Here is a 25,421-nt window from a genome sequence, read left to right as displayed (position 1 = left end):
CTGGCAAGAGTCCTTGAGATTCACTTTGAGAATGAGTCTACAAAATTACAGAAGACTCCGTGTGAGTAGAGCTGTACGGATTAGTTTAGATAATTAGTTAAGATGACTTTTGTGGGCCACCATGAAGAGATTTATTTATTTATAAAGTTTTTTATTTAAAATTGTAGATTCATAAGTTTTGTAGAATTTCCATGGATAGAAAGCTGCAGTATCTCGATCAGGAGGGGAAAACAAACAGAGATGTTATGGTATTTTGTGGTTTACACGCTCCATTTTTTTCTTTTAAAAGAAAAGAGGTGAAGAAATACAAAAACCATATAAAGTGACTTTATAGTCATAACTTATTAAAAGAGTATCTTTTAAAAATTGAAAGGCTTTCTCGTAAGGATAACACTCCCTATGTATTATTTATAGTGGTTCCAAAAGACTCATATAAACTGAAGTCTCTTATGAAGGGCAGTAACTCAGCACGGTTTAGGATTGGAGCACTATTTCCAGAAAGTTAAGACACGTTATCAGCGAAGTGTAATCAACCCCCGGATCCATTAGTACTTTCCCTTCAAAAAAGAGAGCTCATGGAGTGACGCAGAACAGGGCTTTCACTGTCTTAAGAGACGGAGGTCATTCAAGTGGGGGAAGAGACCAAGAAGGGACTGAGCAAACCCTACAGCTACATCCCACCCTCCGTGCCGTCGGCTGGCACCTTCTAGGGTGCTCCGGAAGGACCCAGGCATACAGAAAGGCACTGGAGAAGAGGCAGCTGATTTGCGAAGACAAGCACACACTTTAGTAGTGCTGCTGGGGAAGCGGGAGGGAAGCTTCTGCCAGTTGTGTGGTTCCTTCCACTTTGGGGAAGAGGTCTGCTTCTTCCACTGTATGAAAGCAATCTTTTTAACTAACAGGAGAATGGGGAAAGTTGATTAAAGACACAATTCATTTGGGGGCGTCTAGGCAGCCCAGTTGGCTAAGCAACCGACTCTTGGTTTCGGCTTAGGTTACTATCTCACGGCTTGTTGAGTTCAAGCCTGGTATCGGGTTCCACGATGACAGTGCAGAGCCTGCCTGGGATTCTCTCTCTGTCCCTCTCCAAAATCAGGACTGGGAGGGACGAAGGCAAAAAAAAAAAAAAAAAAAGACAATTCATTTAGTTAAGAGTTCAGTGAGTATCTGGAATTTTTAGTCATACACTTTATTTGATGTCAACATCAAAGGAATATTTTAAAAAGTGAATTCAAACCCATAAATTAGTAACATTTCAAGTTAACTGCATAAAAAACATTTTGCATCCCCCAGCCCCATACTATATACCCTATAACTGTACATAAGTGTCTGCATTTCAAAGCACTTGTCACTTATAAAGTGAAAGGTTTCAAAATGCTAGGTAAACATCTGCTAATTATTTTTAAAAACAATACTCCTTTGGAAAACTTCATCTTCTCAGGTCCATTTCCAGAAACTTCTCTGCCAAAAACAATCCAGAAACGGTGCTGGGAACAAGGATCACAGCAGGCAAGGGCTGAGCGCAGACATGAGCAGCTCCATCTTATAAACAAAGTTTCGGCCTTCCATCTTATTCCACTGAACTTCTCTGAACGGGCCACGAAGATGATTCCATTTGCTATCCTGCAAAACGTCACTTTTCGGAAGGTCTTTACACTGGTTCCGGGGAAACTGAACCATGATCTTGCTGCCGCTTTCAGGGCCGTTGCGAACTGCGGAGCAAAACCAAAGTATCAGTATGGTCAATTTCCAAACTAGGAAATAAGCCTCCCGCAACATCATTCTACCACGTACACGGAAGCCATAGCTGCCCACCAGTTTGAAAGCTCTTATTTAAAAGTTCTGGTTCGTCTTCATATGCAAAAAACCAACCAACCAACCTTGCTGATTTATATATACTAGGCTGGTATAAATATTCATGAATTACTGTTTCGATCATAAAAATGTGGCAAGATGAATTCTGGCTTGGGAAAGTCAAACATCCTATATATTTTCTGAAAGCCAATTTATTTTTTTCTGTAACATTCGGTACACACCTGATACAGAATGAAACTCAAACATTCAGAATCAGAACTGGGAGAGATGAAGGCAAGATTATTCTGAATTACGAACTTCAGGTCTTAATGAGGCTTCATTACTCATTGAAGAAATGGGTATTTTGAAACTTATCAATAAAGACCCAGCACTGACAAAGTCTGCAGATTCAGACTCTGGTTCTGTGGGGAAAAATTCCTAATTGCTCAGTCTTTCAAATGCTTAGAGCAGACCACACTAAAGACATACGTACTCCAAAAACACCTCTCCTCTGCTCCATCCCGTTACATCCTTAGGATCAGATATTTCTCTTGCCCACTGGCAGCAGTATATTTAAGAAGCATTTATGCACCAAAGGTTTTGAACTTTAGGAGTAATGATGCTGATGGCAGTTTTCAGCTCTCTTAGGAACATGTGTCACCAAGCAAAACATTTTTAAGACTAGAAAGAGAGTAATTTGTTGCTCTGAATGACAGCTGTGATCCGATAAAAGCTCAGCGTAAACTGCTATATTAACTCACTGCAGAGACAAATTACTCCCAACTATGTCTGTTCCAGGTAAATGTTAAGCCCAAACTCCCAAAGGCCCCTTACATGCCAAGCAGAGCCAGTACCTGAGATAGCATAGTCCCCACTTGGCGAGGCCACCGTGATGGCAGAGGCATTGCCAATGCTCTCTATGGGTCCGAGGCCCACGTGATTACTGAAGCTCAGCACCTGCCAGCCCATAACCTTGGCGAGCTGCTGGACCGCATGCACCTGATGCTGTGACATCTGTGAACGAGAAAGGACGCTTTATGCATGATCTCCATGGATGTCTACTCTGCAGTAGCTTCACACCGTGACTGTAAACTTCTGTTGAGGCGTTCACGGCCTAGCACAGGAATCCTATCTTCTGTGTGAGGAACCCTCCTCGGTGATTACTGGGGGGAGGGTCCCACCTCCCACCACAGAGGCTAAAATAGCCTGATGCTCGCTTTCCCTGTCCCCTGGCAGCTTGAGCACAGGCACAGGACCTAAACTCGGCCAGCCGGAGACGCCCACCTGGATCACCGAATGTGGGGCAGTTCGAAGGTAGCAGGGTGTGCGGAGGATCTTCCAGTTACCCCTTCAAGTCCACTCTCCACCCGACTCCGCCCAGGGAGGATGACCCAGATGGTCACATCATTTGGCTTCAAGTTGGGTTCAGATAATGGGAACAATCAAGGTAGCAGGCAGCACAGGATGGCAAAGGTGAGAGGAAAATAAGGTCCATACCCTTCCCTGTGAGCAAGGCGAGTGGGATTTTTTCAAGATGCCCTGTTCCACATGACTCTCCCCCTTTAGAGTACGTACAGGCCCTCTGCCATCATTCTGGCTTAGAACTGGCAACCACTCAGTCCCCCAGGCCTGCATACCTGGTTGTTACTAGCACCAGATTACCACACTTTCCCTGGTGGTTTTCCTACACCCATACTTCCGTAAATCCTTAGTAAAACTGTCGAGTGCCACCTCTTCGTTTCTACTAAAATCCTAATACACGGGGGCCAACTTAGAATGCATTCTGCCACCAGCAATGAAGGCTGTGGTGTGAGGAGGGCAAAGTGGCTTTGTCCTGGCGATGCCTCTCACCAGGGAGCTTCCTTTGACCTCTGCCACCTGCAAGCCTGTTCTCTAGACTTCCCATCGATTCTGGGAGCTACCCAACAGCCGTCCAATATATTTCTGTGTCTGTGTGTGTGTGACACCAAAGTCAGTTTAAGCATCATCAACCAAGATCTGCCGTATCTCGCAAATGCATTTTATTTACTTGGCACCAAAGAAACAAGTCAGTATAGAAAATTATTGCTTCTAGGATGCAGAGCATATTTGTTTTTAAACTTTATGTGAAATAAAATGTGTATTTTGTGAAAAGTGTATTAACTTCTCAAACCTACCCTTTCTCCCACAAGTCAGTTTCCATGGATCCTAACTCCATGAAGAACACAGGAAAATTACTATTAACTTTACAGAAGAGGAAAGAAAGGTCCAGAAATCTGTCCAGCATCACGAAGCAAATCTGCACCTTCCCTGCTGCTCCTTAACACTTAACCCTATGTGAGGACTTAAGTAAAATGCCTCACATTATTAGGGAGGGTCACTGTAGTTCTCCATCTGATCTCGCCTCTGGTTTTCTGGGGTTGGTATCTCTCCACTTCTGTGTGGACCCAAAGGGGCTGTAAGCCCCGGCAAACACGAGAAATCCAAAGTTCGCAGTCTCCGAGCTGGTCCTCATCTTAACCACAAACTAACTGGAAATACATCTACGATAGTTTATCAAAATTTCACAATTAGCCATTAAGTTGTAAAATGTGCACTAGAAATGAAACAAGATGGCAAGGGAAAAAATGGCTTTCTTTTTATAATCGATCTTAACACTCCCTTATTCATTTTGTTCGTTAAGCAGTGACACGGGGAAGAGGCCGGGGACTTGCAGTCTGGAACTCTCACCTGCGACAGGAGGAAGTCCTGTAGCTCCTGCTCCTGGTGAGACAGTGTGATGACTCTTCCGTCCCTGTGGACAACTCGGATCTGCTCAACTCCGATATTCAACTGCAGCTGAATGGACCTTTACAGACACATATACTAAAAATCAGAAATGTTCAAAATTACCTCCTACGATGCCACAGACATTAAACCTTAACATCAAAGAAACCGAAGATTAAAATTCTGATAACCTATACCAACAGCCATGGGAGCGAGGGGTTGTTTCAGGTTCAATGTAACCCGCAGGCTCCCGCCAGACGCCCCCAGGCCACGCTGAGCCCCCGTGTGCTCAGAGGGTGCAGGAGAGGAAGCCCGCTTGCCAGCCGGCCAGCACCCAGGGTCGCCCTGCTCTGACAGTCCTCACCCCTTCTCTGCACTGAGAGGAGATCTACACTGGGCGTGTGGGGGACCTGATTCCCTAGAAGAGCCACACGCCCTCATGATGACTCCGTAGACATGGTCTCCGTGGTCCCCACGGTCCCCCCAGGAAACAATGTCCGGTGTGAGAAGCCACTCCATCCGGGGACTCCAAAGGCACTTCTATCAGGTGTTTGTAGTTCTTCCATCCACTTTACCAGTTTGGGATATCCCAGTTTGGGGTAACGCTGGTGGCATCTTTTCTTACCAGGTTACTAAGGTTACTAGGAGACTACAGCTAGAGAATTAGCCGAAGATCAAATCCTCACACAGAAAGGGAAACGCTTTTGTTAACTCTACGCCCTCTCCTGAAATAATCAGCAAACAAGTCAAAATGTATACTCTATTAACTTGGCTTAGGTCAAACAAAGAAACTCATACAGTAATATGCAGACAACAACATTCTTCCAAACCAATTTACAAATTTTTAGCATTAGCATACAACATCTACAAGAAATATGAAAGTCCCCAAATCAAACCATCCAGATGAACTGAAGAAAAAATAGCATTATATCCCCCCACATTTGGAAAAAACCTCTTTTTTTAGACTTTATTTTACAGCGAACATTTAGGAATAAAACATTTTGGCAGTTATCTATGTAAAGTAATTTTGGCGTATTAAAAACTTACATCTTTTTTTCAAAGAAAAACACAAAATTCAGAAGACTTAAAAGGAAAAACTTATAGATTTAACCAAATTTTAAAAATCATAAGTACTGGGGCACCTTCCTGGGTGGCTCAGTTGGTTAAGTGTCTGATTATTGATTTTGGCTCAACTCGGTTTGTGAGTTCAAGCCCTGTATCAGGATCCACTCTCTCTCTCAAACTAAATAAACTTAAAAATCTTTCTCTCTCTCTCTCAAAATAAATAAATAAACTTAAAAAACTTTTTGATTACTGTTGGTAGAAGCATAGTTGTGGCAACCACTTTAAAAGCAATTTGGTTACATTACAAAAATGTTAAGCGTCCTTATCTTCTGACCCAGCAATTACATGTGTAGGGCTTTATCCTATGGATATACCTGCAGGTGCACAAGTTATTTTGCTGGCATTCAACTAAAATGTTCATCAAGTGGCACCTGGGTGGCTCAGTCAGTTGAGCATAAGACTTCAGCTAAAGTCATGATCTTGTGGTTCTGAGTTCGAGTTCCACACCAGGCTCTCTGCTGTCAGTGCAGAGCCCACTTCGGTCCCTCTATCCCACTCTCTCTGCCCCTTCCCCACCTGCTCTCTCAAAAACAAACATTTAAAAATAAAAATAAAATAAATTTTCATCAACAGAAGGCTGATTAAAAGTCATGGTACATACAATGAACACTATAAAGCTGTAAAAAGAATGAAGTAAATCTGTGTGCAGTGATAAGGAATGCTTACTCACCAATATAATACCGAGTTAAAAAAAAAACATGCAAATGGGGAATGACTGCTGATAGGGTTTCTTTTGGGGGTAATGGAAAATGTTCTGGAATTAGTGACGATAGTTACACAACACAGATAATATACTAAAATCCACTGAACTGTACACTTTAAAATAGTAAATTTTAAGTAATGTGAATTATGTCTCTATTTTAAAAGCACCCAATATTGTAGGAAAAAAGTAGGCTATATACACTTGTAAATGTACTGTCTTTCCTAGAAGGATGTGTAGGAACTTTTTAAATGCTTGCCTCTGGCAAGTTCTAAGAAAATTATTTTCAACTTTAATTAACCTAAGTTGACTCCAGCTATAAAAGATGAGAAAAAGGGCATTCTACTACTTCTTTCCCCTCCTGATACTATCAAGTATACATGATCAATAAGCCTTCTCAGAAGTTTAGACTATTTACATTGGGCCCTGTAACCATAATCTCACATTTGTTTGGTCTTTAAAATGTAAATAACTCAATGCTGACGGTTTTTTCTTTTCCACTCCTTTGCACTCTTTCTTCTAATGTTTTATTGTGGAAAATTTTAAACAAAAGTAGATAGTAGATTTTGGATATACAGCAATATGTACAAAACTAACGGAATGAAACACAAGGAACGCCAATGCCCGTTACCCGGGCACACAGTTAAAGCGCGCGCCACCTTGTTCCATCTGACCCAGCGGCTACTCTCCACCACAGCCCAGGCTACCTCAACTACTTCCTTCATGCTTCACGTACAGGGGAAGAAAACCACGACCCACCTTCACCCCACCATCTTTGCCCGGAAGCTGCAAGACTGATTTGCATTGGGTGTCCCTTTATCTTCTATATTTGACCTTTTACATCATGCTCATTGATGAGTTTTCAGTTTAAAAAAAGTAGTGAATTAAAGCCTCTATATTAAAAACTAACAAGTTAGGTGTATTATACTCCTGTCCTCCTGAGGGTGTGAATTTTGTTTTCAGTGTGTTTTGCTCACTGGAGAGACCACCATGGCTAGTCAGGTCTGCCTGAAATGAAGCAACTAAAACTTGAAAAAGAAAAGGTACTCATCGACACTGATGAATGTCTGCTAATGGCTCTCTCAGACTGACCTGGGGAAGGGAGCTTAACTATACCCTGTCAGTTGTTAAATTTTTAAACAATGTTTTATTTATTCTGAGAGGAGAGAGTACAAGTAGGAGAGGGGCAGAGTGAAGGAGAGAGAGAGAATCCCAAGTTGGCACCACACTGGGTGTGGACATGGGGCTCGATCTCATAACCCTGGAATCATGACCTGGACTGAAATCAACAGTCGCGTGACTGAGCCACCCAGGAACACCAGTTGTTAAATTTCAATGGAGGCTCAAATGGAAGCCAAAACTGCCTTTCATGGCTACTGGCTTAATTTTATTAACTTGGTTTATTCCTCCCAGCTTTATTGAAATATAATGGACACATATTACTGATTAGTTTAAGGTGTATGTACAACATGATGATTTAATGAGTACATACATTATGAAATGATCATCGTAGTATACTCAGTTAACACCCATCATCTCACAAGCTGCCCATTTTTGTTCCTGTGATAAGACCTTTTAAGATCTAACCTCTTAGCTACTTTCAAATATTCAACACAGTATTATTAACTATAGTCCCAGAACTTTTACAACTGGAAGTTTGGACATTTTGCCCATCCTACCCCCAACCTCTGGCAACCACCAATTTGTTCTGTGTATACATTAGCCGGTGATTTGTGAATGTAACTCAAGAAGAGTGCTTCTCTGTGAATGGTGGGGACAAAAGTCATTCCACTCCCTTTACAGACACAGCTCGCAGCGCCGTTTTAAGGGCAGAATCATGAACTGGATTAGACACAGGTTTAATCCTCGAATCTCCCACACCAGGAGAACTACAAAACTTAGGCTGTTTTACGCACGATATGGAGATGGCCCCACTCACTTCAAATACCCATCACCACAGCCTCGAGCAAGAACTCAAGCAGACCAGAAAAGGTGTGGCCGCTCAACGCTGAGGTTCTTTTTTTTTTTTTTTTTTTACCATAACTCAATTATGTGACGTTTACTTAACAGAGACTATTTCAGACGTTCGTATTTCTCATTCGGACAAAAACTCTACATTTACTGGAATGTTATGGCACTGTAGCAAATAAAACCCCAAATCTCAATATAATCATTCAACAAACATCAATATATAAGAAGCAACTTAATGTTTTAAATGAACAACTTACTTTTGACACTTACTTGCATATCTGTTCATAACCTTGTGAGGTGATTAAAACCTTCACACTAGATTCATAAACATCATTAATATTTGACCAGTGAGCCTGTATTTGGGGGTCCTCGATGCGACTTGCTAAGCTGTCAATGGTTGCAGCAGCTCTTTTAAAGAAAAGAAGGTGAAAAATTTTAAAAGTCACCATATAAAGTAGTAAGATTATAAATCACTTATTAATGTCACGGCTCTTTGAAAACCGGGAGGACTACTTTTCAAAAATACATTTGAAAAGCAAAGACCTTTCTTAAAAAAAAAAAAGGTTTGCTTCCTTTGAACTCCATTTATTTTTCTCTTAGGAAAGCTCATCAGAACACAAGGAAGGAGGGTAGTTTCAGGGTATACACCTCAGCTCTATAAAGAATATAATCATTCAGACGTTAATATTTGGTCCCTGGAAACAAATGGCACGCCCACAGTGAAGGCCCATTACTACCACAAAACTACAATCATTTTCCTGCGAAGCAAGGGAGCCTTTCTGCACAATGAAAAACTTATTCCAAGAAAGATAAATATGTACATGAGAAATATGATTCAAGTCCTCATTATGTACCAAAGACCGTAGTAAGTGCTTTCATGAACTATAAACTATATCATTTTATCTCACTAACAATCCTGTCAAGTATTGCAATCAATCCCTTTCAAAATAACACCAGCATTCTTCACAGAGAAAAACATAATCCCAAAGTTTGTATGGAACCGAAAAAGACCCTGACTAGCCAAAGCAATCTTGAAAAAGAAAACCAAAGCCGGAGGCATCACAATCCTGGACCTTAACCTGCATTACAAAGCTGTAATCATCAACAGTGTGGTACTGGCACAGACACTCAGGTCAATGGGACAGAACAGAGAACCCAGAAATGGACCCACAAATGTATGGCCAATTAATCTTTGACAAAGCAGGACAGAATATCCAATGGAAAAAAGATAGCCTCTTCAGGAAATGGTGCTGGGAAAACTGGACAGTGACACGCACACGCAGAAGAAAAATGAACCTGGACCACTTTCTTACACCATACACAAAAATAAACTCAAAATGGATGAAAGACCTACATGTAAGACAGAAGGCCATCAAAATCCTAGAAAAGAGAGTAGGCAACAACCTCTTTGACCTCGGTCGCAGCAACTTCTTACTCAACATGTCTCTGGAGGCAAGGGAAACAAAAGCAAAAATGAACCACTGGGACCTCATCAAAATAAAGTTTCTGCACAGCAAAGGAAACAATCGGCAAAACTAAAAGGCAACCAACGTAATGGCAGAAGATATTTGCCAACAACAGTTCACAGAATGGGTTAGTATCCAAAATCTATAAAGAAATTATCAAACTCAATACCCAAAAACCAAATAATCCAGTGACAAAATGGGAAAAAGACATGAATAGACAGTTCTCCAAAGAAGACATCCAAATGGCCAACCGACACATGAAAAAAATGCTCAACATCACTCATCATCATGGAGATACAAATTAAAACCACAATGAGATACCACCTCATACCTGTCAGTATAGCTAACATTAACAACTCTGGCAACAGCAGATGTTGGTGAGGATGTGGAGAAAGAGAATCTCTTTTGCACTGCTGGTGGGAGTGCAAACTGGTGCAGCCACTCTGGAAACCAGTATGGAGGTTCCTCAAAAAATTAAACATAGAACTACCCTACAATTGCACTAGCAGTTATTTATCCAAGGGATGCAGGTGTGCTGTTTTGAAGGGACACATGCACCCCAATGATTACTGCAGCTGTATCAACAATACCCAAAGTATGCAAAGAGCCCAAATGTTCATCAACAGAGGAAAGGATAAAGGTGTGGTGTATGTGTATGTATGTATGTGTATATATATATATATATATATATATATATATATATATACACACACACACAATGGAGTATTACCAGCAATCAAAAAGAATGAAATCTTGCCATTTGCAACTAAGTGGATGGAACTAAAGGGTATTATGCTAAGTGAAATTAGTCAGAGAAAGACAAGTATCATATACCTCACTCCTATGAGGAATTTAAGATCCAAAACAGATGAACATAAGGGAAGAGAAGCAAAAATAATATTAAAACAAGGAGGGGGACAAAACAAGAGACCCTTAAATACAGAGAAAAAGCAATGTTGCTGGAGGTGTTGTGGGAGGGGGACGGGCTAAATGTGTGAGGGGCATTAATCATTGTTGCATTATATGCTAAGTAACTTGAAAGTAAATCAAAAAATTAATTATAAAGAGAAAAAATATGATTAAATAAAATCACATTTTCTCAAAAAGAAAAAAGTAGACACTAGTATTCTCTCTCTTCTTCAGTCTAACCACACTTAGTAATTTGCCTAAGGTTATAGAGCCATAAGTTGGGGTCCAAAGCCAGTAGTCTGATTCCAGAGCCCCAAACCTGGGAGTGTAACCCTGGAACCAGTAATCCTTCCTTTATAGCTTATACACACTAATCAACGGCCACTGCCCAAAACCAAAGCATAAGTCATGACAATTAATGAGACAACTGGAGGTCCTCAGGATCTGGTCATCTGATTGGAGCACTTGACTGGGAACAAGTGCAAACCGCCATTGAGGACAAGACACCATTTACATAAATGGGCTTGGGCTTTGCTCTTTTACTGCTTCTGCTCCAGTACTGGCTTCTTTCAATCTCTTACACTTTCTCTTCCTTTTCTGGGATTTGTTTCCTTGACAGAATTTCTTCCAAAAATTCCTATGGCAGACAGATACATATATGAGCTTTTGTCTTAGCATTATGCTTCAACAAACTGGAAATTAAAAGTATCTAGCAACTGAGAGAGAATTGGTAAAAGAAATCATGGAGTGTTTACATAATGGGTTACTGCATAGCTATTAAAGTATCTCTGAAAAGCATTTAACGAAAGATAAAAAATTTATAATATTAAGTGAAGGCAGGATTTTAGGATTCCAGATTTTTTTTAAATACTAGACAGAGACAGAGACAGAGACAGAGACAGAGAGAGACACTGTGTACCACATGTGCAAGCAGGGGACGGGCAGAAGGGAAGAGAAAGAGAATCTTAAGCAGCACGGAGACAGATCCTACAATCCCTGGGTCATGACCTGAGCCCAAATCAAGAGTCAGACACTCAACCACTCCAATTCCAGATTAAATCCCCCCTCCCCCCGCCAAATTCCTTATTCCTTTTATTGCACCATGCTGTCTTCACATGTCTTCCTAACTCATTTTAGAACAAGTTTCAGGCCTAAGTTTCCATTTAAAAACTACAAACTTGTGTGCCATCAAAACCATGACTTGCAGGCATTACTGGGTGGCTCCATTGGTTAAATATCCAACTTTGGCTCAGGCCATAAATCTCACGGTTCGTGGGTTTGAGCCCCACATCAGGTTCTATGCTGACAGCTCAGAGCCTGGAGCCTGCTTTGGATTTTGTGTCTCCCTCTCTCTCTGCCCCTACCTCGCTGGTATTCTCTCTCTCTCTCTCTCTCTCTCAAAAATAAATAAAACATTTAAAAAAATGACTTGTATTAGCAGGTAAAAAATGAAAATCACAAATAAATGATCACCCATAGCAGAGTGTGCCCACACCTGAGACTGGAGTACTATCCAGGCACAATTCTGAATAAAGTAAAAACAGCCCTCTTCCCCATGGAACAATACTAAAATACAAGAGCAACTTTAATATTTGTTTTTTTTTTTTTTAAGTTTATTTGGTTTGAGAGAGAGAAAGAGAACGAGGGAAAGAGGAGAGAAATTCCAAGCAGGCTATGTGATGTCAGCACAGAGCCCAACGCAGGACTCAATCTCATGAACCGCCCCCCCTCGCCCATGAAATCATGACATGACCTAAGATGAAATCAAGAGTCAAAGGTTAACTGTCTGACTACTGAGTTCAGCTCAGGTCATGATCTCGCTGTCTGTGAGTTTGAGACCCGCACCCGGGCTCTGCACTGGCAGCACTGGGCCTGCTGGGGATTCTCTGCCTCCCTCTCTCCCTGCTCCTCCCCCACTTACACCATCTCTGTCTCCTTCAAAATAAATACACTGAGCCACTCAGGTGTCCCAACCTTTAGCATCTGAAGAAGATACATTTAGGTACAAGTTCTTTTGTAAATGGTAAACCTATGGATTGCAAGTAACTTGTTCTGCTAGTGTTCTGCAAGAGAAGCAAATGTTTCTAATAAATATTAACTTGATAAACAAGCAATGCCTTACAATTCGAGTAGTACGTGCCACCCAATGTGACATGACCACAACGGAGCCAATGGTTCCTGAAATTCACATTGATATAAGCGTGCTCTGGATGACAAGCACGTTTCCAGAATGAATTACACTCACAGACCAAGGTTTTCCAGTCTGCTGTGTGTATGGAAGAAAATGAGCTCCAGAGCTCCACAGACCTGGGCATAAATCCCGATTCTGTTGTTTTTTTTTTTTAACGTTTATTAATTTTTGAGAGACAGAGACAGACAGTGCATGAGGGGGGGATGGGCAGAGAGAGAGAAGGAGACACAGAATCTGAAACAAGCTCCAGGCTCTGAGCTGTCAGCACAGAGCCTGATGTGGGGCGGGAACCCACAAGCTATGAGATCATGACATGAGCTGAAGTCGGACACTTAACCAACTGAGCCACCCAGGCGCCCTGCAATTCTGCTATTCATTACACGTCTCACTTTGAGCAAGTTGTACAACTTCTCTAAGTTTGAACCTTCTCATCAGTGAACCTTCTCATCTCTCACCAGAGAACAAAAGCTGGATAAGTCAACACAAGTGCCCTCCGAAGTCCTAAAATGTGCGACAGCCAAAAAAGAGGGAAAGCTTCAAAAACAAAAGAGTAAAATCCGTTCAGGCACAAGCATCCCCTGGACGGGTCACTGAAGAAGGTGTGGAGCCCCACGGTGGGTTCCCAGTCAGGCGCCTTGCGAAGCTGCAGCCCGGGTCTGAGACCATCCTGCAAGTTCAGGGGCCCTGGGGCTAAGTCATCCCCACCACCTGACAGGACCGTCATGGCAACTCTTAGCCTGCAGCCCACTTCCTCTTCCCTGCACAAAAGGCTACAGCATGCCAGAAATAACGTGCAGGGGTAACCAGTGAAGGAGAAAGGACAGAAGCTGTGAAGAAAACCCATTACATTGTTCATCTTTACCTGCTCCTCAGAAAGATATGCTTTGCTTGCTTAATTATTTTTTCCAGAAGCCCCTCACTGGACTGTAATGAATTAATCTCATTTTTATCAAAGGCTTGAGGACCCGAAAGTCTCATTCTCTTGTGACCGAAAGGCGCGCTGGCTGGATGGGGCATCATGACGGAACTCAAGGTCTGTTTATGGAACTGTAACAAGAACAGCCATTTTCTATTAATTTTCATCCCAAAGTGTAATGGACATGTGCGTTTAAGGCAGACAACGTCATGATCTGATGTTAGTATATGTTGTAAAATGATTCATAATCCTAGTTAACAACTGTCACCGTAAACAATGACAAATTAAAAAAATTTTTCTTTTAAAACAACTAACCCTTATTAAAGGCGGGGGAGGCTGGAATACATAGTTCTATTAAGTTTTCCAGGGGATGCTTTTGAAATTAGCCGGAAGTGTGAGCCAGCACTCTGGACACAGTTCTAGTTAGGCCGGAAGCAGAATGTCCTGAAATGACCATCCTGTTCACAGGCTCTGGCAGGACACCTGGCCCAGCACCCAATCACAGTCCCTACTCCCCCTGCGCCTGCACTCTGCACGCTCTTCTGGCGCGTCTGTATCCAACCTGTGGTTTATTTCTACCACCAGAAGCTGAGCTTGGGAACAGAGACTGAGAACTGTGATTATCGGTGTTCCCCCAGCACAGGGCAAGGATCGTTCCATCACAGACGGTGACAGCCGTCACTAGGGGAACAGTGAGGACTTAGCAGAGAGGAGCCCGTGCACCCTCACTGCACTGGGCACACTCACCACAACGCGAGAAAAGACCTTTATTTCATTACCTCTCTAATTAGTAGATGCAAATTATGCTCTAAGACATAAAGATGGTCCTCCGGGCTTTGCTTCTCAGGAGCGCATTTTTGGGATTTCTTATCATTTGAGGAATGGCACAAAGAAATCAGTAACTGCAAGCCTATTTATAAACAGAAGTAGGACAGATGCAAATAACCTAAGATACGGAAAAGCACAACTGTCTTCATAAAGTATAACCACAGCCTTTTCTCAAAGGATCGTTCCAAACTCAAAGGTCAGGCTTCACATTACCATTTTCACACCGAAATGACCATTCATACATATAATAAACCATTATATATTTTAACAATTCAAGTTCTATTGATCTACAGTGTGGCTGTTGCCTTTGAGCTGTGGATAAAGAGAGGTCAACAGAAGCTGTATATTAATTAATTTCTTCTTGCCTTTAGAAACAAAACATACCACCATTTTTGAGAAAAAAAAACAAACAAACAAAATACTGAATAGGGGTGCCTGGGTGACTCAGTCGGTTAAGCATCCGACTTCAGCTCAGGTCATGATCTCGCGGTTTGTGAGTTCGAGCCCCATATCAGACTATCTGCAGTCAGCACAAAGCCTGCTTCTGATCCTCTGTCTCCTCTCTGCCCCTGCCCCATGCTCTCTCTGTCTCAAAAATAAACATTAAAAAACAAAAAAAAATAACCACTGAGTTGGTATCTGGTCTTACTGGTTAGAAAGAAGAGATACTCTTCCTTGCTGTCATGAAAAGGTGGATGGAATTTTTCACTTCTAAAACCCATTCCTTTGATGAGACTCAGAAAGATACATGTTAGATTAAAACAAACAAACAAAAAAAAACAAGACAGAATAAAACCACTGGCACAGCTAACTACAAATTGATCTCTAGGACAATTCCAACTGCTCTTGAATAATATAATTAAAATCCCAGTTTCCACAAATTTAGGAATATTATGGGTATTTCATAACCACTGTCTGACTGACATCTTATTTAGACAGCAGGTCAGGATCCCTGGAAAATATTCCACAAATTGTGTCAGCAGACACCTCAAAGCAATTGTTCCTGAATAACAGCCTTGCTAGAACAAATTTTTAACACACGGTTTAAAACCCAGGAGTTACACTATTTAGGACACAGACTGGAAATTAGCGATCTGGGGTCTTGCATGTTTTATGAGCTGCCATTACCGAGAGTATGCTACCGTTCTGTTTTTACTGTTCCCCCAACACAGCCAAATGTGTAACTAGCCCCTCCACCCTGTTCCCCAACCACAAAGTCCTACTTATAAACTCAAAAGGGGTAGATGCTCTTACTTGGAAAGGGCTGAGAGATAATCTGGTTTTTCACCACAATGTGAGGGATTTGTGACTTAATTTGAACAGCTTCCCGAGAGAGCTGTGCAAAAATTTCTTTACACAAGAGAACATTCTGTGCTGCTTCTAATTTCGTCTGCCAATGTGGGGAACCTGAAAGACAGGGGACATATGTATATATCAATCATCTGACTTTATCATGCATTAATTCACTTAAGTGGTGATCTGAATGCATATGACAGAAAACACTATACTAGAGTGTATCCTTTCCAAAATTCAAAAATCTTCTTTTCGTTTACATAGAAAACTGGGAAAGAAGTTCAATCTTAAAAAAAAAAAAAAAAGCACAGTTATTCACTAATGGTTAACTAACAGAATATAAATAATCAATTTCCAATTGTTCTTACTCCAGAGTACCTGTGTTTCCTCTCTACATTTACTGTCAGTTTATTTGGGAATGTAAGCTCAGACAGGACCACAAGTTAGAGGACAGAACATAACTACACCTGGTTTGGATTTGGGCAAAGGTCGTTTGAAGAGGTTGACTGTGCCGAGATCACCTATGTCTGGAGCCTGTTTTTGAATTGAAACCTATGGGACAATGAAAACATGAACAAACATTAGCAAATTAACTTCTGGGTTAAGTAATAAGAAATTATTAAAAAATACTTTAACAAGTGGCGCCTGGGTGGCTCAGTCAGTTGAGCTCTGGCTCAGGGCATGATCTCACAGTCTGTCAGTTTGAGCCCTGCATTGGGCTCTGTGCTGACAGCATGGACGGAGCCTCTTGGGATTCTCTGTCTCCCTCTCTCTCTGCCCCCTGCCCTGCTTGTGCACTCTCCCTCTCTCAAAAATAAACACTCAGGGGCACCTGGTGGCTCAATCAGTTAAGCGCCCGGCTTTGGCTCAGGTCATGATCCCATGGTTCATGGGTTTGAGCCCCGCATCAGGCTCTGTGCCGACAGCAAGCTCAGAGCCTGGACCTGCTTCAGATTCTGTGTCTCCCTCTCCCTCTGACCCTCCCCTGTTCGTGCTGTCTCTCAAAAATAAATTAAAAACATTAAAAAGAAAAAAAACTTGGACAATACCTTGATATATGCAGACCCTTCTAAATCACTAGGAATTTGTACATCAAGGGGACAGTAATCTTCAGGTATCTTCTTATCCAGATCAATATCTGTATTCTTTATTACTTCAAATGTACCGTGATGGGGAAAGAGAGATCCTAATCAGGTATTAAAACAGGAAAATAGAAACAAGTTAATATATTAATACACTTTAAGTGTATATTTCACCAGTGTTCTATTTCAAAGGGGCAATGCACCCCAATGTTCACAGCAGCACTATCAACAACAGCCAAAGTATGGAAAGAACCCAAATGTCCATCAACAGATGAATAAAGATGTGGTGTGTGTATATGTACACACACACACACACACACACACACACACACACACACACACACACAGGAGTATTACTTGGCAATCAAAAAGAATGAAATCCCATTTGCAACTAAGGGTATTATGCTAAGTGAAAATAGTTAGAAAAAGACAAATATCATGACTTTACTGACATGAGGAATTTAAGATACAAAACAGATGAACATAAGGGAAGGGAAGCAAAAGGAATATAAAAACATAAGACTCTCAAACACACAAAACAAACAGGTTTGCTGGAGGGCTTGTGGGGGGGAAGGGGCACTGAAATCATTATTGCACTATATGCTAACTATCTTGGATGTAAATTAAATAATTAATTTTTAAAAAAATGTAAAAAAAAAAAGGAGAAGAAGAAGAAAAGTCTTGGTCGTCTTGAGACAGGATGTTACCTCCAGAGGTGCCCAGTTTGCATCAATGCTGAGACGTGTAGGTTCTCCAGGACTGACCTAAACACCTTGCCCTGCTGCTTTTACCTGCAGGACAATGATGGCTCCCTCTGGCGAATGAGTTTTTTTAAACTACCACTCTCCTGTTATCACAGTAATCACAGCCAGGCTCCTTGCTTTGTCCCTTGGCATTCAAAGCTTTTACTCCACTGAGCTGTGAGTCTTGTAAACCTTTACTGTGTAGCTCCTCTGAATGTACCTTTGCAGCTTACAAGACATCAGCATAATCATCTCTGGAAACCTATTACAGCTCAACAAACAAGAATTTATACCAAAAAATGTGAATTCAAGATGATCAAATATTGGTATACACCAATAAAACATATTCTTGCAACCTTGGTAGAAAGGGGGAAAAGGCAGTGTTTTCACAACCCTCTCCCTTTACCCAGGATGTGACAACAGCTTAGATGACTTAATGGAAAGAAAAATAATTTAGGTAGAATGGAAATGTTTCTTCTTTCCTTTTATGCTTTTCTTAATTTTAAGCTTTTTTTTTTTTGAGAGCGAGCAAGCACACATGTGCAGGGGAGGGGCAGGGAAAGAGAGGGAGAGAGAATCTCAAGCAGGCAGAGGCTGATGTGGGGCTTGAATTCCCAAACCACGATGTCATAACCTGAGCTGAAGTCAAGAGTTGGATGTTTAACTGACGGAGCCACCCAGGCACCCTTTATGCTTAAATTTTAAGGGTTACAAATGTGCCCCTAATCGAGTTCAGTCCTACCTCCTTTATCTCTGACTAAAATTTCACTTATGGTTCAGGGTGTGTTAGCACATAAGCTTTCTGCTAAACGGATCTAAAGATTTTCAAATTGAATCTCTCCCTCTCTCTATATATATTTATAAAGCTATAAGAGTACTTTTAGCTTGTAGGTCTTATGTGTACAGAAATTAAAATTATGGGGTGCCTGGGTGGCTCAGTCGGTTGAGCGTCTGACTTCAGCTCAGGTCATGATCTCACACTTGTGGGCTCAAGCCCTGCATCAGGCTCTGTGCTGACAGCTCAGAGCCTGGAGCCTACTTTGGATTCTGTCTCCTGCTCTCTCGCTCTCTCTCTCTCTCTCTCAAAAATAAACAAACATTAAACAAAATAGAAATTAAAATTTCAAAAGGGAACCTGTAAATGAGAAGCCATATAGTACAGAATATTTAAAATTAGAGTCAACCCTGTATCATTTTTGACAAGCTACAGTTAAAGAGGATCGTTTCTAACAATAATCTATACCTGCGCTTCTGTAGCTCAGATCTCCAAGAATTTTATCTCCAACTTTTCTGAGTTTCCAGTGTTGCCGTAATCTCAAAAGCTCGGAGTTGAAGTCTCTTTGCAGCTTATTTTCTTGGTTTTCAGTAACTGATTTGGTCAGTCTTTCTGCCCCCTTCAGTAGGATCTGTGCTGCTCCAGCCAGCGACTTCTTTTTAGATATCAACTGCAGTGTCTGAGGATTCTGGCAAAGACAACCCAGCATATAGTTCTGTACGTGTAAATGATTTCAATATTTTCTCAATAATAAAACACCTACTCGGGAGAAAATGAAGAAATTAAAGAAAAGCATGGAACATTGGTTTTTGAGAAACAGCAACTTTAACCTACTTCTCTGGTCAACTCAAAGAAACTACGTTAAGCCACAACCAGTCCACTGGAGTACAAGTCAGAACTCACATCAACTCCACCCAGTGTAGATGGGGTTCCCCTTTCGTGTCGTACAAATGGCCACTCAGCCCCGTGTATACCCTTCTCTGTAATTCCTGCTCCAAGGTCACCCGCGACGGCGAGACCTACGATAGCCACAGACCCTACAACAATGCTCAGCACCTAGCACTCGACCTCTGGAATAGACGAATGACCCCAGTGAGTACAGCTGTAAAATTACGTTGTGGCAAGCTACCAATGTGCCTCTGGAACAAAAACTGAAGAGCCACAGCATTAAAATTAATGTGCTTCACTTAATGCTGATTTTTGGAAAACTGACGAGAAACCATAATCTATGGATTTTAAGAACACAACTAAATACCCATAATCACCACCAATTTCTGTACTCTAGTAATCAGACTACACTTCCAAAAAGCCAAGTTTAAGAAAGAAGTCAGTCTTCTGACTGACTGCATGAGTCAAAATCACCAACTTTCATGAAAGGTCATAATAATCATTTTTCACTTTTCAAAATTTAATATAATTTTTTTTAGAGCATGTTCCTTAACTCCACATAGCAACAGCAGAACGGCCGGTCAGCTGTGCAACAGAGAGAGCCAGGAATTCTTTCGCACTACAGCGTAACCAAGAATGGGGAGAGTTCCCATCCACAGGTTTAAATAATAGTGCTGGTCACAGTCATCTTTGGACCCTATTAGGGAGCTTAATTCTAAATTCTTGGAGAGATCAAGAAATTCCTAGAGACTCCTCTACGGGGAGAGCACAGGTAAAGGTGGTGGGCTAGGAATAAGGTGCTAGAGTTCACGTCTTGGCTCTCTAACCACTGGCTGTGCTGCACCTGAGCAGGTCACACACCTCTCTGGGCCGCAGTGTTCTCTCTGTACATTGAAGGAACCACACTGAATTATCTCTAAGAAGTCTTCCAGCACAGTGTTTCTAGATTCTGCAACTATTACCACATGAGTAATTCTATTCAGTTCACTTTACATACAAATGGGCAAGAACGACTGTTACTTCCGCTTCTTGACATTAACCTGGCCATGGACCTAATACTGGTTTTCCTTAAGAACCTCCTAAGGGGCCTCCTTTTTTTTTTTTTTAATTTTTTTAATGTTTATTCATTTTTGAGAGACAGAGCATGAGCAGGGGAGGGACAGAGAGAGAGGGAGACACAGCATCTGAAGCAGGCTCCAAGCTCTGAGCTGTCAGCACAGAGCCTAATGTGGGGCTTGAACCCACGAACCGCAAGATCACGACCTGAGCCGAAGTCGTGTGCTTAACCGAATGAGCCACCCAGGTGCCCCTAAGTGGTCTCCTTAATTTCAGACTTTTCATTCACCAATTCATCCTTCGGTTGCCTCCCTTTCATCCTCTGATGCTCAAAAACTGAACATGCTCTTCCTCAAACTGCAACAATCTCACCTAGCTTTCATAATTTGGCCTTATGTTTTGAACCAGGCCCTAGAAACAGATTGAGGGGGAAAGCGAGACTTTGAAAAAAATCACTTGTGGAAGGACCCAGGGGTAATGATGGAAGAGGCAGGATCTGAGCCCAGGTCTGTCTGACTCCAAAGCCATTTCACGATCACATTTTCGTGTAATACACTATAGATCAGTGATCCAGGCTGTAAGAATGTGTCAAGATCTGGGAAACTTTCAAGTATTATATTAATGAAACTCAACTCCTCCAAGGCTCACAGGGCCATTAATAAAATAATAAATATAGGAGATGCGGCCTTACACCTTCGTTTTGAACCAGTGAGTCTTTACATCTTCATCTGGACTTAATTTTGCATGAAAGGAAAAGGAGACAGTAGGCACACAACCTGAAAAATGGTCCTGGGACTTAATAAAATGGTACCATTATTCAATTAAAGCCCACAAATACCTGTTTTGGAGGAAGTGCATCCTGAGAGACAGGGTCGAGAGTCATAAATTTTTTATCTCTAACTATACTAAGGACATCATAGAGAACACACATCTCTGTCAAGGCACTTCTCAAATTGTTCCTCACAGAGTCCCAAGGCCAAAGGGAAGGTTGAAATTTTACCAACCCTAGAAAGAGAAAGAAAAAAAGAAATACACAGGTATGAGTTACATTGACTAGAAGACAGAAATCTTACTTAGGCATTTATGAGCACTGAAAGAACAATAACTTTCATTTCAAATTGCTTCCTATTTTGTCCCATTCCATCCACCCTTTCTTGGATCTTTGTGTTAATATTTAAGTTAGCATTCCTACAGTGGCAAAACAAACATGATATCTAATTTCCACAGCTTAAATCAAACATTCCAACATTATAGGTAGGCATTTCTGTATTTTTTTTTTTAACATATGCAAGCCTTTTAAGGAACCCTTTTCTTTCAGCTTCTGAAACTTGAATAACTAGAAGGGCACCTGGGTGGCTCAGCCGATTAAGCGTCTACCTTCAGCTCAGGTCATGATCTCATGGTGGATGGGTTCGAGCTCCAAGTCTGGCTCTGTGCTGACGGCTAGGAGCCTGGAGCCTGCTTCGGATTCTGTGTCTCCCTCTCTCTCTCTCTGCCCCCTCCCTTACTCACACTCTGTGTCTATCAAAAATAAACATTAAAAAAAAAACCCTGCACAACTTGAGTAACTGGAGAGAATTTCCAAAATACATTTAAGTACAAAAATAAAAGTGACAGGGGCACCTGGGGTCAAGAGTGACTGACTTGATTTCAGCTCAGGCTGAGATTTGGCTCAGGTAGTGACTCCTGATTTCGAGCCCTACCTTGGGCTCTATGCTGACTGGGAGGAGCCTGCTTGGGATTCTGTCTCTCTCTGCCCTTCTCCCGCACCAGCATGCACATGCGGGCTGCCTCTCTCTCAAAATAAACCTTAAAAAATTTTTAAATAATCTATAATGGGAGCATTCCAATATTAAAAACTGTTAACATGCCTTCCAACCTCTTAAATTACTTCACTAAATTTCACCAATACATACTCTTTATACAGAGTTCACATGGAGTTATAGGGTAAAAAGTAAAAGTCTTCCTTTGTTTTCCACCCCTAGTTTGTCCCCGTGTACCCACCCAACTGTTTTTGATGCATTTACTTCCATGTTTCTATTACTTGTTTTTCCCTCAATATGTCCTAGACATACTTCCATGTCAGTACATAGATCTATTACATTCTTTCAACGCTATTTGACATCCTGGGGCATGGGTGTACAGTTTAACCATTCCTATTCAATGGGCATGTACACTGCTTTCAATAATGCTAGTAATGGTAAACATGTTGAACACACCCCTGTGTACATGGACACTTTTTTCTGTAGGTGAAGTTTCCAGCCATGATTTAGTAGGTCAAAGGAGATGCACATGTAACAATTTTGACACATACTGAACTGCTATACTGTCTTCCAAAAGGCTTTACCAATTCACATTCCCAACACTGGATGTTATGTTGTTGCTAATGCATGAGAATAGTGTTTTAATTTGCCTCTCCCTAATCGTGTACTCTGAGGTCTTTTTCTGTGAGCTGTTTATGTCTTTGGGCTATTTTTCCAGTGAGATGTCTTCCCCCACCCCCAGTTTAAAGGGAATCTTTGAATATCAGGGATATCAACTACTGTGTGTCCTATATGTTGCAAATACTTTTCCCAGTGATTTATTTTCTTACTTTGTTCATGGCATCTTTTTCCATTATTATTTTTTTAATTTTATGTACTTAATCTGTCTCTTCGGCTTTATAATTTCTGTATTTCCTATCTTGCTTAAGGTCTCTTCTACTCCCAAAGTTTTAGGATTATAGTTTCCTTCCAATTTTTACTTTACTCGCTTCATTTTTCTTTCAATCCTTGTGGCACGAATCTGAGTGTGAAGTAGGACACACTATTTGCTTTTTATTCCCAAATGAACTCCCAACTGTCCTAACACCAGTGGTTTGAAATGCCATCTTTAAATTCCCATTTACACAGGGTCTGTTGCACATACCTAAACCATTGTGAATATTTTTAATCCCTGACAATAATGAAAACCCCAAATCCACTCATACTTTTTCTACAATTCTCTCCTAACCAGTCTCCCTCCATCCAGTTTTGTTTCCCCTGTAATCCATTCGCTCCATAGGATCCAGAATAATCTTTTTTTTTTAATTTTTAAAAGAATGTTTATTTGTTTTTGAGAGAGGCAGAGCATGAACAGGGGAGGGGCAGAGAGAGAGAGAGAGAGAGAGAGAGAGAGAGAGAGAGCGCGAGCGCACGCGCCAAAGAATCTGAAACACATTCCAAGCTCTGAGCTGTCAGCACAGAGCCCCAGGGAGGGCTGGAACTCACGGAGCTGTGAGATCATGACTTGAGTCGAAGTTGGCCGCTTAACCCACTGAGCCACCCAGGGGCCCGAGAATAATCTTTTTTTTTTTTTTTAAACGGAATCATCAGTCCACTTAAAATCCTTCCGAAACATTCAGTTGTCCTTCTAATAAAAGCCACATGCTTATCCTGGCCTCCTGGCTCTACGTGATTTGGTCCCTGCCCACCTCTTAGATTTTATATTCCAGTCAATTCAGACCTCCCTTTTTTAGTAGGTGTAATTAACATCATCCACACTGCACAGGGAAGCAAAGTAACCCTACTAGAAGTGGCAGAGCCCCGTATGAACAGCAGGCCTCGTAACCAAGTATGCCACATTACAGACTTCAACGCTTCATCAGTGACAGTGCCTGAAATGCTCCAATTAAAGAAAACGTGCAGAAGGATAAGGAGTATTAGAAGGCAGGCAGCGCCCCAAATCGTCAGCCTGTGAAGACCACGATCACTGACTGTTCGGCACTGGAGTTACTTTCAAAGTTCGCCCACGCACCGCAACTCCTCTAGCTCTGGAGACGCAGGGTGGCATTACCTGGGCGGGTACGGAGGTCTCCAGTCCGGCCCGCGGACCGAAGCAGCACACACCGGCCTTACCTTCCTCGTCGTCCTGGTCCGCGCTGGACCCGGCGCCGGCCCAGTCCTGCGCGTCCCCCTCTGCCCCCGCCGCCTCCTCCTCCTCGGAGCCCGAACCCTGGCTGAAGTCGATCCGCTGGGCCAGGCGCGCCAGGTTCTGCGACATGGACAGAGGCTGCAGGTACGTTTCAGTGCCATCCAGGCCCACCTCCTGGACCTGCTTCTCGCAGGCCGACTCGATGCTGATCCGCACAGCTCGCACCCCAGACATGCTGGCGGCGTCTGGAGGACCCCTGCGAGAGCCGAAACCCGACGTGGGAAGGAAAGGCGTCTCCGAGGAGAGCCCCCAAGGCGAGAACCGCAGAGCTTCTGCGGACCTCCGGAAACCAAGAGCTGCTCTGGGGCGGGAAACAAAGCGGCGGGCCTGGCGACTTTCCCAGAATGCACTGCAGTTCCCCGCCCCAGCTCGGAGTCTCCCGGAACGCTACCTGCAGACACCCGCGCTCCGCGCTTCCGGGGGAGCGCTTCCGGTGGGTCCCAGTGCTGCGCCGGGAAAAACTTCCTGGTCTGTAGGAGGCGTGGCCAGCAGGGGGCGGTGAGGCGGAGTATCAGTGCTGAGGGCTGGGACGGGCTGCTCCGCGGAGTCCGCCTGCATTTTAAGAGTTACTTGCTTGAAATGATGGAGGATAGAAAGTTGGAGAAGGCCGAAAAGAGATAGGGAAAAGGAAATGAATGGGCTCTTGGGTCTCAGCAATGAGCGTCCCTCTGAGAATGCTGAGATTTGAGGGCTTATAACCTAAAGAAGCACGTCTGAAGAGTTATAAAATGAGGACGTAATTTGAATAAAACAATACATTGTTCTTATTACTACATAAAATTGTACTGCATAATCAGTTTATTATGTGCTTTCCCATTACTGGTAAACTCCTGGAGAGCGACTATCTCCAGCAAGCTTAATAGACACTGGCATGTAATGGGAGCTTAATTTTTATTTTATGCCTGAGTAATGGAGAATAAGTAATACTTAAAAGATTAAGAAGTAGTGGTAAAACTTAGTCTGAGTCCCCGAAAGTATAAGTATTAAT

General features: G+C 42.2%; 1 protein-coding gene and 1 non-coding gene across 2 annotated transcripts; both read right to left on the bottom strand.

Annotated features, from left to right (window-relative positions):
• Positions 1 to 1,164: 1,164 nt before the first annotated feature.
• Positions 1,165 to 24,821, bottom strand: MED17 (mediator complex subunit 17). Its single transcript, XM_029957224.1, has 12 exons — positions 24,358 to 24,821; positions 21,321 to 21,487; positions 19,007 to 19,226; positions 16,988 to 17,124; positions 16,406 to 16,490; positions 15,900 to 16,052; positions 14,597 to 14,727; positions 13,764 to 13,948; positions 8,606 to 8,743; positions 4,504 to 4,621; positions 2,649 to 2,808; positions 1,165 to 1,712 (listed from the first exon to the last, which is right to left on the bottom strand). Exons 1-12 carry the CDS (start codon positions 24,605 to 24,607, stop codon positions 1,501 to 1,503), a joined length of 1,956 nt encoding a protein of 651 aa, XP_029813084.1. The 5' UTR covers positions 24,608 to 24,821; the 3' UTR covers positions 1,165 to 1,500.
• Positions 19,967 to 20,102, bottom strand: LOC115272892. The gene has a single exon (XR_003900539.1). It is a non-coding gene; the product is annotated as a small nucleolar RNA SNORA46 (small nucleolar RNA).
• Positions 24,822 to 25,421: the final 600 nt, after the last annotated feature.

Source organism: Suricata suricatta, chromosome 11, assembly GCF_006229205.1.
Source record: "Suricata suricatta isolate VVHF042 chromosome 11, meerkat_22Aug2017_6uvM2_HiC, whole genome shotgun sequence".
NCBI classification, from domain to species: Eukaryota; Metazoa; Chordata; class Mammalia; order Carnivora; family Herpestidae; genus Suricata; species Suricata suricatta.
The sequence above is the reverse complement of the archived record's forward strand: the minus strand, read 5'-3'. Positions and strand labels throughout refer to the sequence as shown.

Bases quoted from the DNA above. Each gene is read 5' to 3' on its own strand.
- MED17 (XM_029957224.1), bottom strand. From the start codon at position 24,607: ATGTCTGGGGTGCGAGCTGTGCGGATCAGCATCGAGTCGGCCTGCGAG. The intron at 14,728-15,899 runs GTAAGAGCATCT...GTTTATAAATAG, and splicing joins TATCTCTCAGCCCTTTCCAA to GCTTGCAGTTACTGATTTCT. The intron at 13,949-14,596 runs GTAATGAAATAA...TTCTTGTTACAG, and splicing joins TGCATCTACTAATTAGAGAG to TTCCATAAACAGACCTTGAG.